The sequence below is a fragment of the Cyclopterus lumpus genome, chromosome 2 (assembly GCF_009769545.1).
Source record: "Cyclopterus lumpus isolate fCycLum1 chromosome 2, fCycLum1.pri, whole genome shotgun sequence".
In the NCBI taxonomy this organism is placed as follows: domain Eukaryota; kingdom Metazoa; phylum Chordata; class Actinopteri; order Perciformes; family Cyclopteridae; genus Cyclopterus; species Cyclopterus lumpus.
Genome location: NC_046967.1, coordinates 819,883 through 836,114, shown reverse-complemented (window position 1 = coordinate 836,114; position 16,232 = coordinate 819,883). Strand labels below are relative to the sequence as shown.

At 42.7% G+C, this 16,232-nt stretch overlaps 1 protein-coding gene across 2 annotated transcripts; it reads left to right on the top strand.

Annotated features, from left to right (window-relative positions):
- The first annotated feature begins 5,520 nt into the window (after positions 1-5,520).
- Positions 5,521-16,154, top strand: sh3yl1 (SH3 and SYLF domain containing 1). 2 transcript variants are annotated; one of them, XM_034549250.1, is made up of 9 exons: positions 5,521-5,733; positions 9,925-10,035; positions 10,125-10,238; positions 11,266-11,330; positions 11,510-11,622; positions 12,883-13,011; positions 13,102-13,246; positions 13,419-13,758; positions 15,807-16,154. In XM_034549250.1, coding segments are annotated over exons 1-9 (1,227 nt in total). In that variant the 5' UTR covers positions 5,521-5,732; the 3' UTR covers positions 16,016-16,154. The 2 variants fall into 2 exon arrangements, with proteins under 2 accessions (XP_034405141.1, XP_034405133.1); XM_034549242.1 differs by lacking the exon at positions 5,521-5,733 and adding an exon at positions 7,865-9,689.
- Positions 16,155-16,232: the final 78 nt, after the last annotated feature.

Below are 16,232 nucleotides of genomic sequence, written 5' to 3'. Positions count from 1 at the left end.
ACTACTACTAACTCTTCTACTACTACTAATGACTCTTCTACTACTACTACCACTACTACTACTACTACTACTACTACTACTACTACTGACTCTACTACTACTAATGACTCTTCTACTACTACTACTACTACTACTACTACTACTAACTCTACTACTACTACTGACTATTCTACTACTACTACTACTGACTCTACTACTACTACTACTACTAACTCTTCTACTACTACTACTGACTCTACTACTATTACTACTACTAATGACTCTTCTACTACTACTACTACTACTACTGACTCTACTACTACTACTGACTCTACTACTACTACTACTACTACTACTACTAATGACTCTTCTACTACTACTAATGACTCTTCTACTACTACTACTACTACTGACTCTTCTACTACTACTACTACTGACTACTACTACTACTAATGACTCTTCTACTATTACTACTACTAATGACTCTTCTACTACTACTACTAATGACTCTTCTACTACTACTACTACTACTACTACTACTGACTCTACTACTACCACTACTACTGACTCTTCTACTACTACTACTACTACTAATGACTCTTCTACTACTACTAATGACTCTTCTACTACTACTACTACTACTACTGACTCTTCTACTACTACTACTACTGACTACTACTACTACTAACTCTTCTACTACTACTAATGACTCTTCTACTACTACTACTACTACTACTACTACTACTACTACTACTACTGACTCTACTACTACTAATGACTCTTCTACTACTACTACTACTAATGACTCTTCTACTACTACTACTACTACTACTACTACTAACTCTACTACTACTACTGACTCTTCTACTACTACTACTACTGACTCTACTACTATTACTACTACTAATGACTCTTCTACTACTACTACTGACTCTTCTACTACTACTACTACTAATGACTCTTCTACTACTACTACTACTACTACTACTGACTCTACTACTACTACTGACTCTACTACTACTACTACTACTACTACTAATGACTCTTCTACTACTACTAATGACTCTTCTACTACTACTACTACTACTACTGACTCTTCTACTACTACTACTACTGACTACTACTACTACTAATGACTCTTCTACTATTACTACTACTAATGACTCTTCTACTACTACTACTACTGACTCTACTACTACTACTAATGACTCTTCTACTACTACTACTACTACTACTAATGACTCTTCTACTACTACTAATGACTCTTCTACTACTACTACTACTACTACTACTACTGACTCTACTACTACTGACTCTTCTACTACTACTACTACTACTACTAATGACTCTTCTACTACTACTAATGACTCTTCTACTACTACTACTACTACTACTACTACTACTGACTCTTCTACTACTACTACTACTACTGACTACTACTACTACTAACTCTTCTACTACTACTAATGACTCTTCTACTACTACTACTACTAATGACTCTTCTACTACTACTACTACTACTACTACTACTACTAACTCTACTACTACTACTGACTCTTCTACTACTACTACTACTGACTCTACTACTACTACTACTAACTCTTCTACTACTACTACTGACTCTACTACTATTACTACTACTAATGACTATTCTACTACTACTACTGACTCTTCTACTACTACTACTACTACTGACTCTTCTACTACTACTACTACTACTACTACTGACTCTACTACTACTACTGACTCTACTACTACTACTACTACTACTACTACTACTACTGACTCTACTACTACTACTGACTCTACTACTACTACTACTACTACTACTACTACTACTGACTCTACTACTACTACTGACTCTACTACTACTACTACTACTAATGACTCTTCTACTACTACTAATGACTCTTCTACTACTACTACTACTACTACTGACTCTTCTACTACTACTACTACTGACTACTACTACTACTACTAATGACTCTTCTACTATTACTACTACTAATGACTCTTCTACTACTACTACTACTACTACTACTGACTCTACTACTACTACTACTACTACTACTAATGACTCTTCTACTACTACTAATGACTCTTCTACTACTACTACTACTACTACCACTACTACTACTATTACTACTACTGACTCTACTACTACTACTGACTATTGCAGTACTAAGGCAATCATTGCCTTGTTATATGTTTTAAGTCCAACAATGAGATAAATGCAGTACTAAGGCAATCATTATCAACATCCACATGAATATTAAAATCTCCGACAATAATAACCTTATCAGTTTTAAGGACTAAACTTGATATAAACTCTGAAAATTCAGATATAAATTCTGAATATGGACCTGGTGGCCGGTACAGTATAACAAATAGGATTGGCTGTAATGTTTTACAGGTTGGATGTGAAAGACTAAGAACAAGGCTTTCAAATGAGTTGTAGTTTAGTTTAGGTTTAGGATTCATTAATAGGCTTGAGTCAAAGATGGCTGCTACTCCACCTCCTCGGCCGGTGCCTCGAGGAATGTGAGTATTAATATGACTTGGAGGAGTTGATTCATTTAGGCTGACATATTCTTCATGGCTCAGCCAGGTTTCAGTAAGACACAATACATCAATGTGATTGTCTGATATTAAATCATTTACTAATACAGCTTTAGATGACAGAGATCTAATATTTAGGAGTCCACATTTAATTCTCCTGTTTTGTTGCACTGTTGCAGTAGTGATGTTAGCCTGTATGAGGTTATTTTGTATGACTCCTCTTCTGGTTACTTTTGATTTAATTAATTTAAGTGGCCGTGGGACAGACACAGTCTCTATAGAGTTAAGGTTAAGGGTGGGTAACTGCTCGAATGGAAGTGCAGAGAAGGGTGGAAGACTACAACTCTGCTTCTGCTTCCTGATCTGAACTCTGGGTCATGGATTAAGTCCGCTAATCAACTTGGCCATGTTCACAGAAATGAGACGCGCTCCATCCCAAGTGGGATGAATGCCGTCTGGACTCATCAGATCAGGCTTTCCCCAGAAAGTCTTCCAGTTATCTATGTAGCCCACATTGTTTGCTGGGCACCACCTGGACAACCAGCGGTTGAATGACGACATGCGGCTATACATGTCATCATTGATCAGATTGGGGAGAGGGCCAGAGAAAACTACGGTGTCCGACATTGTCTTGGCATAAGCACACACCGATTCCACATTAATTTTAGTGACCTCCGACCGCCGCAGTCGGGAGTCATTACCGCCGGCGTGTATAATAATCTTACTGTAACTACGCTCATCTTTAGCCAGCAGTTTTAAACAAGATTCAATGTCGCCCGCTCTGGCCCCCGGGATGCATATGACTTTGGTCCCTGGCTTCCCTATCTTCACGTTTCTGACTATGGAGCTACCTATAACCAGAGTGGGTTTCTCAGCGGGTGCGTCGCTGAGTGGGGAAAACTGGTTCGAAACGTTAAGAAGTTGGTGGTGCTCAGTGGACTTCTGTTTAGACTTAAAACCCCTTCGAACAGTCACCCAGCCATCCGGCTGCTCGGGGGCTGCCGGGGGACAGCTAACAGAGGCTAATGCTAGCGGCTCCGCACCGGCTATGGGGGTTGGCGAGCTAACTAGCGTAACTGTCTGAGCTTCGATGGTGCGGAGCCGTATATCCAACCCACTTAGAACTCCCTCCAACCAGCAAATGAACTACACTTGTGACTACTGACTCTACTACTACTACTACTACTACTACTACTACTACTGAATCTACTGCTACTACTACTACTACTACTACTTCTAATACTAGGCAGTGAGATTCGGACAGTCTTCCTTCTCGATTTTAATCTTCAAACCACTGCGATAACCGGATAGGAGACAGAGGAAGAGCTACCACGATATGCAACAACAGGAAGTGTCACCACGATATGCAACAACAGGAAGTATCACCACGATATGCAACAACAGGAAGTATCACCACGATATGAAACAACAGGAAGTATCACCACGATATGCAACAACAGGAAGTATCACCACGATATGCAACAACAGGAAGTGTCACCACGATATGCAACAACAGGAAGTATCACCACGATATGCAACAACAGGAAGTATCACTATGATATGTACCAACAGGAAGTATCACCACAATATGCAACAACAGGAAGTATCACCACGATATGCAACAACAGGAAGGATAACCACGATATGCAACAACAGGAAGTATCACCACGATATGTACCAACAGGAAGTATCACCACGATATGTACCAACAGGAAGTATCACCACGATATGCAACAACAGGAAGTATCACCACGATATGCAACAACAGGAAGTATCACCACGATATGTACCAACAGGAAGTATCACCACGATATGCAACAACAGGAAGTATCACTATGATATGTATCAACAGGAAGTATGAGCACGATATGCAACAACAGGAAGTATCACCACGATATGCAACAACAGGAAGTATCACCACAATATGCAAGAACAGGAGACAACAACCTCTACTACTACTACTACTACTACTACTACTACTACTACTACTACTACTACTTCTACTACCTCTACAACTACCTGTACTACTACTACTACTACTACCTCTACTACTGCCTCTACTACCTCTACAACATGTACTACTACTACTACTACTACTTCTACTACCTCTACTACTATCTCTACTACCTTTACAACTACCTCTACTACTACTACTACTACTACTTATACTACCTCTACAACAACATGTACTACTACTCCTACTACTACTACTACTACCTCTACAACATGTACTACTACTACTACTACTACTTTGATGAAGTATTGTGTGTGAATCATGTCTACTGAAGCTCACAATAAACGTTTAGCTTCCATCTATTATGGTTATTATTCTAATTGTTTGTATTCTGGAGAAACAACATGGCTGCTCAGCAGTTATTCCCCAGGCCGGTGACCTCTGACCTCCCAGAGGAGGGACGTTTATTTCCCTGCAGGGATTAAGATTAAAACATAACATTATTACGTTTAACTGTGAGAAAGCGACTGTGGGAAGGTTTTCAGTCTCAACACGGAGAAATTATAAACAACAACACTCAATAAATCATGAAATATGAACAATAAAAGACACTGAAACTATGAGTATGAGTTGAATCTGAATCCTTCACGTGGTTCTGTCTCACTATATTTCTAAAACCTTCATGTTTTATGTATCTTGACATTATTATTTTATTATTATGTGCTATATAAACCACATATTCATACCTGTTGAACGTTATTATTAGTAAATAGTAGTATATATTAGTAAGATAATCCCTGTATTAGACAGGATGCTGAAACAATTTAAAAAACACACAAATCAATTAATCCAACTATTAGCGTGCCTGAGAGACTGAACTGAGGGCTCAAAGTTCCTGCCATCGGGAACGCGCACGAGAGCGCGCCCAGCTGGTCCAACACCTTTCAGTCAGGGGCTGTCCTCGCGGACAGTTTATTAGTTTATTCCTCGTCACCGGTGTGACGTCACTAAATTAAAGAAGTACCTTCACCTGCACAGGTGGGCTCGAGTCTTCTGCTATCACGTGACGTGCGTGCGCGTGTCTGTTTGTGTCTGTGTCTGTGCGTGTGTGTGGTTTCCGGCGGCCCGAGGGGTTGTGAGGGGAATCAGGTGAGGCGGAAGTAAAGAGAAAAGAGAGGCTCGCGCAGATCACCTGTCGGCAGGTGTCCAACCAGAGAGAGCAAACAGGACAAGAAGGACAAGTAAGTTGTTTGTATGTTACCAGTTCTAGTAGCTGTGTACCTGTCTGTGTACCTGTCTGTGTACCTGTCTGTGTACCTGTCTGTGTACCTGTCTGTGTACCTGTTCTGTCTCTACCTGTTCTGTGTCTACTTGTCTGTCTCTACCTGTTCTGTCTCTACCTGTCTGTCTCTACTTGTCTGTCTCTACCTGTTCTGTCTCTACCTGTCTGTCTCTACCTGTTCTGTCTCTACCTGTCTGTCTCTACCTGTTCTGTCTCTACCTGTCTGTCTCTACCTGTCTGTCTCTACCTGTTCTGTCTCTACCTGTTCTGTCTCTACCTGTCTGTCTCTACCTGTTCTGTCTCTACCTGTTCTGTCTCTACCTGTCTGTCTCTACCTGTTTTGTCTCTACCTGTCTGTCTCTACCTGTTCTGTCTCTACCTGTCTGTCTCTACCTGTTCTGTGTCTACTTGTCTGTCTCTACCTGTTCTGTCTCTACCTGTCTGTCTCTACCTGTCTGTCTCTACCTGTTCTGTCTCTACTTGTTCTGTCTCTACCTGTTCTGTCTCTACCTGTCTGTCTCTACCTGTCTGTCTCTACCTGTTCTGTCTCTACTTGTTCTGTCTCTACCTGTTCTGTCTCTACCTGTCTGTCTCTACCTGTTCTGTCTCTACCTGTTCTGTCTCTACCTGTTCTGTCTCTACCTGTTCTGTCTCTACCTGTCTGTCTCTACCTGTTCTGTCTCTACCTGTCTGTCTCTACCTGTTCTGTGTCTACTTGTCTGTCTCTACCTGTTCTGTCTCTACCTGTCTGTCTCTACCTGTCTGTCTCTACCTGTTCTGTCTCTACTTGTTCTGTCTCTACCTGTTCTGTCTCTACCTGTCTGTCTCTACCTGTTCTGTCTCTACCTGTCTGTCTCTACCTGTTCTGTCTCTACTTGTTCTGTCTCTACCTGTTCTGTCTCTACCTGTCTGTCTCTACCTGTTCTGTCTCTACCTGTTCTGTCTCTACCTGTTCTGTCTCTACCTGTTCTGTCTCTACCTGTTCTGTCTCTACCTGTCTGTCTCTACCTGTTCTGTCTCTACCTGTTCTGTCTCTACCTGTTCTGTCTCTACCTGTCTGTCTCTACCTGTTCTGTCTCTACCTGTTCTGTCTCTACCTGTTCTGTCTCTACCTGTCTGTCTCTACCTGTTCTGTCTCTACCTGTCTGTCTCTACCTGTTCTGTGTCTACTTGTGTTCTCCCACCACAGTCTTCCGGATGTGTTTTTTAGTCTGTAAAAATAGCTGGATGGAGATTTACTTAAAACACAGTGGTAATTAATGTCAGGTGATGTGATGGTTCCAGTAGGGGTGGCCTTTAAAGGTTCTAGTGGTCTTTAAGGAGGTTCTTCTGGCTGAGCAGGGTCTAGTTTTCTTTAAGGAGGTTCTTCTGGCTGAGTAGGGTCTAGTGGTCTTTAAGGAGGTTCTTCTGGGTGTCCAGGGTCTCGTGGTCTTTAAGGAGGTTCTTCTGACTGATCAGGGTCTTGTGGTCTTTAAGGAGGTTCTTCTGGGTGACCAGGGTCTTGTGGTCTTTAAGGAGGTTCTTCTGGCTGAGCAGGGTCTTGTGGTCTTTAAGGAGGTTCTTCTGGGTGTCCAGGGTCTCGTGGTCTTTAAGGAGGTTCTTCTGACTGATCAGGGTCTTGTGGTCTTTAAGGAGGTTCTTCTGGGTGACCAGGGTCTTGTGGTCTTTAAGGAGGTTCTTCTGGCTGAGCAGGGTCTTGTTGTCTTTCAGGAGGTTCTTCTGACTGAGCAGGGTCTTGTTGTCTTTAAGGAGGTTCTTCTGGGTGACCAGGGTCTAGTGGTCTTTAAGGAGGTTCTTCTGACTGAGCAGGGTCTAGTGGTCTTTAAGGAGATTCTTCTGGATGTACATTTCTCGTCATAACTGAAAAGCATTCTGAGGTTGAAGTAATTTATGCAAGGTTTGCGAAAAAGTCCTTTAGGTTCTACATTCTGTGGCCAGGTTGTAGTGTTCTCCAAGGAAGTCCTCGTGGTATTTAAAGTGGTTCTTGCGTCTGAGCAGGCTCTAGTGTCATGTCTGTAACAAAGTTCTAGTCATCATTGGGAGGTTTCTCTGAGGAGGTAAGAACTGTTGCAGTGGTTCTAGTCATCTTTAAGGGGTTCTATTGGTGGAAGAGGTTATTTATTATTTTTAGCAGGTTCTAGTGGTCTTAAAGGTGTCCTTAGTGGCGTTTAGGGTCTAGTGATGTGTGAAGAGGTTCCAGTGTTCTTAATGGAGTCCTAATGGTACTATTTTTAGTGTGTTTCATGAGGTCCACATTAAGGCGGTTCTAGTCATTTAGGAGGAGGTGTGAGTTGTCTTTTTCATAGAGGTTCTAGGTGTCTTTTATATTCTAGTAAAATATGAGGAGGTTCTAGTAATTTATGGGATTTTCTAGTGGGGAAGGTTTTTTTAATTTATGGGATGTCTTTGTGGTTCTAGTGGGGGAGGTTCTAGTTATTTATGGCATGTCCTTGTGGTTCTATGGGGGAGGTTCTTGTCATTTATCGGATGTCCTTGTGGTTCTAGTGGGGGAGGTTCTAGTTATTTATGGCATGTCCTTGTGGTTCTAGTGGGGGAGGTTCTTGTCATCTTTGCCTGTGGTTATGTTGGTTTTACTCAGTTGTTTTTTGAAAAGGTTCTAGTTAAGATGTTGGAGGTTTGTTGGAGACTTGATGTTTAGGGGTTTGTTGTGAGTTCTTTGTTTACGTGGGAGCTGCTGTCAACAATCAAATGATTGACGTCAATTAAACTGGTTTCAATGACTTCATAGAACCTGTTCCACCTCAATGAGCTCATCAGCTGCTTCACGACTGAGTCACCGCATCACATGACGAGGTGTTTAAAGACTCCACCAATCCTCCTCCAGCTCAGGAACGCCGACTCCCTAGAACCCTGATCCTTCATCACTTCCACATATGAGGAAGCTCTTACTGTTGGAGCTATTGATTTGATATTAGTATTTAGTTATTTTATTGACAAGCAGGATTGTTTAATCATTCAGGTTTTTTGATTTATTGGACAAATGGCCACTACACTTACTTTGGAGACATTTTGGAGCACTTTGAATCTTCACATCTGACTATTGTAGAAACTAGAACCGCCTGAAAGAACATCAGAACCTCTTTATCCAAGACAACCTCCTCATAGACGATAAAGACTACTATAATCTCCTCAAAGACCAACCGAAACTCCTCATAGTTGAATAGAACATACATGAAGACCATTAAAACCTCAATGATGAATAGAACATGCATCAAGACCATTAGAACCCCTCAATATGACTAAAACCTCCTCAAAGACCACCACAAGTTCCTCCATAGTTGAATACAACATACTTAAAGACCATTAGACCCTCCTGAATGAGGACTAGAACCTCCTCAAAGACCAACAGAAACTCCTCATAGTTGAATAGAACATGCATGAAGACCATTAGAACCTCTGGAATGATGACTAGAACCTCCTCAAAGACCAACAGAAGTTCCTCATAGTAGCATAGAACATACATGAAGACCATGAGAACCGGTTTGTGCTGTCGGAGCCCCAGACCGTATCAGTGGAGTCAGACAGCACAGACCAGTCTGCCGACAGCAGCACATTCCTGACACATGACACAACAACATCCTCGGCCAACAAAGCTGTTCTTCAGTGCATCTGTTGACCTCCAGGAAGCCGGACTTCACAATAACCAGACAAAAGAATAGTTGTATTAGCGGCGTAGCTCCGATTCTGCAGTCGGGCTCTGATTCCGGGTCTGAAGGGTGCGGTGGGAAAAGGTTTTTGGTAAACCGGCGTTCTCTCCATCGCTGCTGGTATCTGATGAGAGAGCGAGATGCGTCTTCGGACCGTTCCAATACACCAGATCTGAAAGGAAAGAGTTGCTTCTTGCCAATCTATTGAAATGAGAGCTGAACGACATTAACACGCAAGAACAGATGGGTGAGTGTTGGAGGCTAAAACAACAAATATATCTGCTTTCATTAACCAGTATGCTTCAGAGTCCAGGGACAAACAAAACAAACTCCCATTCAGAGCCTTCTAAAAAAGTCTCCACCGCAGATTCAGATAAAAAGACGCGAAGTAAAGCCAACAATGAGTTCATTGACGAGTTCTGTGACTCCTCTGAATGAGCTGTTAACGTTTAAGTAAACTGTGTAATTTGTGTGTTTTGCAGTGAGTAACCCGATACCCTCCAACCTGAAGTCCGAGGCGAAGAAAGCCGCCAAGATCCTGAGAGACTTCACCGAAATCACCCACAGGAACGGGCCGGACAAACTCATCCCCGGTGAGAAAGCGCCCGTCCACTCCTTTCATCACCCCGCCTGCGTTAGAATATGAAGAGACATCTGATTGTGGTGTTTTTGTGCGTTGCAGCTCATGTGATAGCCAAGGCCCAGGGTCTGGCCATCATCTCCGTCGTCAAGGCCGGCTTCATGATCACCGCCAGAGGAGGCAGCGGCATCGTCATCGCCAGACTGGCCGACAGACGTGAGACCCTAATCGAAGCTTCTACTGGTCGCTGAGCAGTGATGCACAGGGAGGACATCTTTATGTGGGCCAACAGGAAGTCATCATCACGGGTCCCTCCACTAGCAGCCAATAGGATTCTCCCATTAGATCATTACAGACAATAATGATGGCTTTAGTTCATCAAGATAATCTTCACTAATGAACTTTAGTGATGTTTGAAGTGTAAAAGGAACTCCACCACGGTCACATGACTTTAGGTCTCCACCACTGAGCTAAAGAATGACTAGTGTTCTAGTGAGGACATCTAGGTTCTAGTAGTTGTTTAGGTCCTGGTCCTCTAGGTCTGGGGGAGGTTGTAATGGTCTTTGGGGTGGTTTTAGTGGTTGTTTAGGTCCTGTAGGTCTGGGAGGAGGTTGTTGTGGTCTTTGTGGTGGAAAGCCATCAGGCAGTGAGTCATGTTCATGCTCTTCCTTCACGTTCCCTTTATTTTTTTGGGACCTTTAGCTTTGCCATGGTAACGGAGATAAAACTCCCTCAGATCTCCCCGTGGCTTGCAGTCATCTGATGTCTCAGCATGATGATAATTTACGCCGCCGGCGGTGGGGGATTGTGCCGAGTTTTGTTGTGCCAAAAACCCCACGAGGGTCACACAGGCCGGACTCTGCTGCTCTGCAGGGCATTTAGTTGTTTGTTCAGATTAAAGGGGCAGTCTGATCAGATCTGAAACCACCGGCACCAAGAAAAACCACGCCGATGAATTCCTGATATTTATTAATTTGCTGTATAGATTCTATCAGTGTGAATAAAGGCAGCACAGGAACGGTCTTTGTTTCGGGGAAAGTTCCCCCTTCTTACAAAGTGTTTTACATGGATTAAAAACATAAAGCCAGAAAAAAACACATTCATTTGATTGGCTAAATAGTGTGGAGCCGTATTATCTGGATAATTGGGACCCTGAGGGGGGAATCGACTTTCTGTGAAGATTGCTATGAATGCTTCTGGATTTATCTGAAACGTATCTGATATGTTTACTGTTTGTGTTCAGGCTGGTCAGCACCGTCTGCCATCGGCATCGCCGGCCTGGGAGGAGGCTTCGAGATCGGGGTGGAGGTGACCTTTTTATTTCAAAAGATTGAACTTGAAAGGTGCTCAGTGAACCTTTACATTCTTCTTCTAAACTATTTCAAATGTAAATGACACATTTTGGCATTTTTCGTTATTGAAGGAAAGAAGAAGAAGGCCATCACTGTAACTGCTGATTCATAACGTAGTGTAACTTTCCTCCCCAGGTGTCCGACCTGGTGATCATCCTGAACCACCGGAGGGCCGTCGAGGCCTTCACAAAGGGAGGAAACCTGACGCTGGGCGGGAACTGCACCGTCGCTGTGGGACCCCGGGGCCGGTGAGTACCCTCACGTACCTAGAATTGTGAATTATCACATTTTGACAGAGCGCTTCTATATATATATATATATATATATATATATATATATATATACACACACACTACCGTTCAAAAGTTTGGGGTCACTTAGAAATGTCCTTATTTTTCAAAGAAAAGCACTGTTTTCTTCAATGAAGATAACATTAAATTAATCAGAAATACACTCTATACATTGTTAATGTGGTAATTGACTATTCTAGGTGGAAACGTCTGGTTTTTAATGAAATATCTACAGAGGTGTATAGAGGCCCATTTCCACAACTATCACTCCAGTGTTCTAATGGTACATTGTGTTCTTAGAAGACTAATGATGATTAGAAAACCCTTGAAAACCATTGTGCAATTATGTTAGCATAGCTGAAAACAGTAATGCTAGTGAGAGAAGCTATAAAACTGCTGCAAATGGAGCATTATTTGATGAAAGCAAAGTTTAAACAACAAAATGAATATTTCAAATATAAATCATTATTGCTGACCTTGTCAATGTCTTGACTATATTTTCTATTCATTTTGCAACTCATTTGATAAATAAAAGTGTGAGTTTTCATGGAAAACACAAAATTGTCTGGGTGACCCCAAACTTCTGAACGGTAGTGTATATACACATGTATGTATGTGTGTGTGTGTGTGTGTGTGTGTATATATATATACAGTTACATTTTAAAACTAGAAGGTGTGTGTGTGTGTGTGTGTGTGTATGTCCTGTTATTTTCTCCAAAACTATTTTGACAAGTACATGAGTCGATTTACAGGCCAGGAATGGCAGAACCTTATTTCATCTTTCCAGAAACACCTATAAAACAAAAGGATGCTTCTTTGAAACAACAGCCAAGCTGCCAATCACTAGTTGAACTACATCAAAGCGACGCTAGGGAGAAATCTAAAGCGACGATATGAAACATTACAAAAAATAATGCAATTGTAATTTAACTCCTTGAATCACAATGCAAATATGAATGTAGTTGTCTATTGCAAGCTTTCTAAACGAGTAGAAGGACACTCCGAAACATATAAATACAAAATAATGGAGAACCCAGGATCCTGCCCTGTGGAACGCCTCAGAACATCAGCAGTTTGTGACATCCACTATCATTGCACTCAACATTGTTGGAGTATTAAAAAGGCTGTACTGTGGAGGGTTATGTATTTAGGAGTCCTCGTCTTTCGTTGTTCCAGTAACAGAGGGGTAACGGCATCCTTTATCTTTCTATTGCTCAGGAATTTGGAGGCTGACGTAGCGATTCGCAGCACGACGGCGGTCTTCACCTACTGTAGATCCAGAGGTTTGTTTGCTGGTATTTCTCTAGAAGGATCTGGTCTCATCGAACGCAAAGAAACCAACCGCAAGTATGAACAGCAACCGACCTTCATTTGAAACGCTCTTCATGTGGACATGAATATAGTTATTGAATATGGGAGTTCATGTGTGGCCCAAAGGTTCTACTTAAGAGACATCCGAGCATCGGCCATTCTGAACGGCGATGTGGATCCGCCGCCAGAATGCTACGACCTCTACCACATCCTGGACGCCTACACTGAGGCCTACACCACCGACTGGACCAGCAAGAATATGAATACAAAGGTAAATATCACCTGTCGTATACGGCTTGACCCAAAGGTCGTCTACGAGTTCACACATGGTGGACGGAACGGGGAAGTGTTGAAGTGGCAAGATTATTTTATTGGGACAATTATAGAGAATAATTAAAAGTACAATTTGTGAGTAGTTATGAATAATATTTCTCTCTCTCCAGTCGTCTTTTGCTCCATCCAGACCTCCAGCTCCGTTGTCGAGACCAGCAAGCACTTACCAGCAACCGCCAGCCGCCTACCAGCAACCGCCAGCTGCTTACCAGCAACCGCCAGCTGCTTACCAGCAACCGCCAGCTGCTTACCAGCAACCGCCAGCTACTTACCAGCAACCGCCAGCTGCTTACCAGCAACCGACAGCTACTTACCAGCAACCGACAGCTACTTACCAGCAACCGACAGCCGCCTACCTGCAACCGCCAGCTACTTACCAGCAACCGCCAACCAACACGGCTAAAAACAGCCTCTACCCGAGCGTCTCCGTCTATAAATCTGAGACTTCTGGTGAGTTTAACTGAGTCACCTCCTCGTGTCCTTTTATACTTCCTTCTAGCCTTCCCGCCACCTCCTTTCCTTAACTACCATCTTATCTCCTTTGACCTGCTGTCCCTTCCTACCCCCTAATCTTACCCACGATCTTCTCCTTTCCCTGTTTTATTTCCTCATTTCTTTATTGCTCCGTTTCCTTCTCTATGTCCTTCTTACCTTTCCATCACAACTAACTTTCCTTCAATATCACCTCATTTCCTTCCTTCTTTCCTTCACTGTCTTTCCCTTTGCCTCCTTTCCTTCCTTCCTTTCCTTGTTTACCCACTCTTTTACCTCACTTTCTCCTTCTTTCTTTCCTCTCTGCTTCACCTCCTTTCCTTCACTTCATTCCTTTTCTAATTTTCTTCACATTCTCTTTTCCTTCCTTGCATTCATATTTGTTTCCTAACCCTCTAATTTTATTTCTCACTACCTCCTCATCTCCTTTTTTACTTCCATATTTCCTTCTATATTGTCTTTCTTAGCCTTCAGTCATGTGACCATGATGCTGAGTGTCGCTCTGTTACCGTTTCTCCCCATTGACTCTATGGTGGGGGGCCATAGACCCTCAGGACCAGAAGTGATGATGGACTATTTTAATATCACAGATAAATCCAATAAACGTTGTTAGTGACATTAGAACTCATAAGATATGTGAGAGCAACCTTTATCCTCCACTTCCTGTCCTTTATCTTCCTTTCCTTTTCTAACCCCTCGTTTCCTTCACTTCCTAGGGTCCTTTTTTATTTCTTATCTGCCTTTTATTGATCTACTTCCTTCTTTCCTTCACCTACTGTCGCTCACCACCTCCTCATTAACTTCTTTACCTTCTTCTTGCCTTCTCTGCCTCCTTCCTTCCTTCTTTACTTCCTCCTTTCCTTCATTAATCCCTCCTTTCCTCCACGACATTACAGTTTCTTTTAGCCTTTTCCTCCTTATGTACTTCTCCTTCCTTTCCTTCACTATCTCCTTCTTTCACTCTACCCCTCTTTGTTTCCTCCACTACTCCCTTCCTTTCCTTCCTTCTATTTCCTTTCCCTACTTCACATTTCGTGTGTGTGTGTGTGTGTGACATTGGTTGTGTGTGTCTCTCTGGGTGTGTCTCTGTAGTGTGTGTGTGTGTGTGTGTGTGTGTGTGTGTGTGTGTGACATTGGTTGTGTGTGTCTCTGTGGGTGTGTCTCTGTAGTGTGTGTGTGTGTGTGTGTGTGACATTGGTTGTGTGTGTCTCTCTGGGTGTGTCTCTGTAGTGTGTGTGTGTGTGTGTGTGTGTGACATTGGTTGTGTGTGTCTCTGTGGGTGTGTCTGTGGTTGTGTGTGGGTGTGTCTCTGTAGTGTTTGTGTGTGTGTGTGTGTGTGTGTGTGTGACATTGGTTGTGTGTGTCTCTCTGAGTGTGTCTCTGTAGTGTGTGTGTGTGTGTGTGTGTGTGTGTGTGACATTGGTTGTGTGTGTCTCTGTGGGTGTGTCTGTGGTTGTGTGAGTGTGTGTGTGACATTGGTTGTGTGTGTCTGTGGTTGTGTGTGTCTCTGTGGGTGTGGTTGTGTGTGTCTCTGTAGTGTGTGTGTGTGTGTGTGTGTGTGTGTGTGTGCGCATTATGAGGCTGCAGAGCTCTCTAGTGGCCATAGCTGGAACTACTGGTGTAATAAAACAAGACTTAGAAGTACAGGAGGTTGATATTATTGTTATTAAAGTTATTTTATGATCGTCTTTTCGAGCTGCAACAATCAATAGTTTTCATCATTGATAATCGGATATGTTGTTTTATATTAATTTGTTGGTCTAAAATGTCAAGAGTTCCTAAATCTGAGTCTGTCTTCAAAAGATACCAGATAATACCAGATATAATACCAGATAATACCAGAAGTACTGAAGTTTAGGAAAACCAAAGAAAACCAAGATAATTAATAAATTAAACGATTAGCTAATAATCGATAACAGGAGTCTCACTACCACAAATCTCGTTCTTAAAATCTTAAACTATTAAATAAAGTGTCATTAATAACAACTCTTTTTTGTCCGTCCCAGATAGAGCATCACCAGTGGGCCGGGCCAGCGGGCAGCTCGTCGTCACGGCGACGCACCTGTTCGCGGGGCAGCAGCCCGGCGACCTGAGCTTCGCGCCCGGCGACCGCATCACCGTCATCACCAAGACGGACTCGGAGTACGACTGGTGGGAGGGGCAGCTGGCCGACGGGCGCGTCGGCACCTTCCCCGCCAACTTCGTCACGTTCTGACGGCCCCTGGTGGTCGGACGGGGAACTGCGGAGCACGGATACCTTATGGTTTGTGTAACGCGTAGCAACGCGTAGCAACGAGGAGCCAACGGAGAGTTATCAATCGATCACAATCAGGATCGATTCATCCAGTTTAGTTTTTTAAAGCAAAAACACCCAAAATGTGAAGTTTCCAGCTTGTGAAATTCGTCACTTTTCGTGGTTTTACATAATTTGT

Bases quoted from the DNA above. Each gene is read 5' to 3' on its own strand.
- sh3yl1 (XM_034549242.1), top strand. The intron at 11,623-12,882 runs GTGAGTACCCTC...TCTATTGCTCAG, and splicing joins GCTGTGGGACCCCGGGGCCG to GAATTTGGAGGCTGACGTAG. The intron at 13,759-15,806 runs GTGAGTTTAACT...TGTCCGTCCCAG, and splicing joins CTATAAATCTGAGACTTCTG to ATAGAGCATCACCAGTGGGC.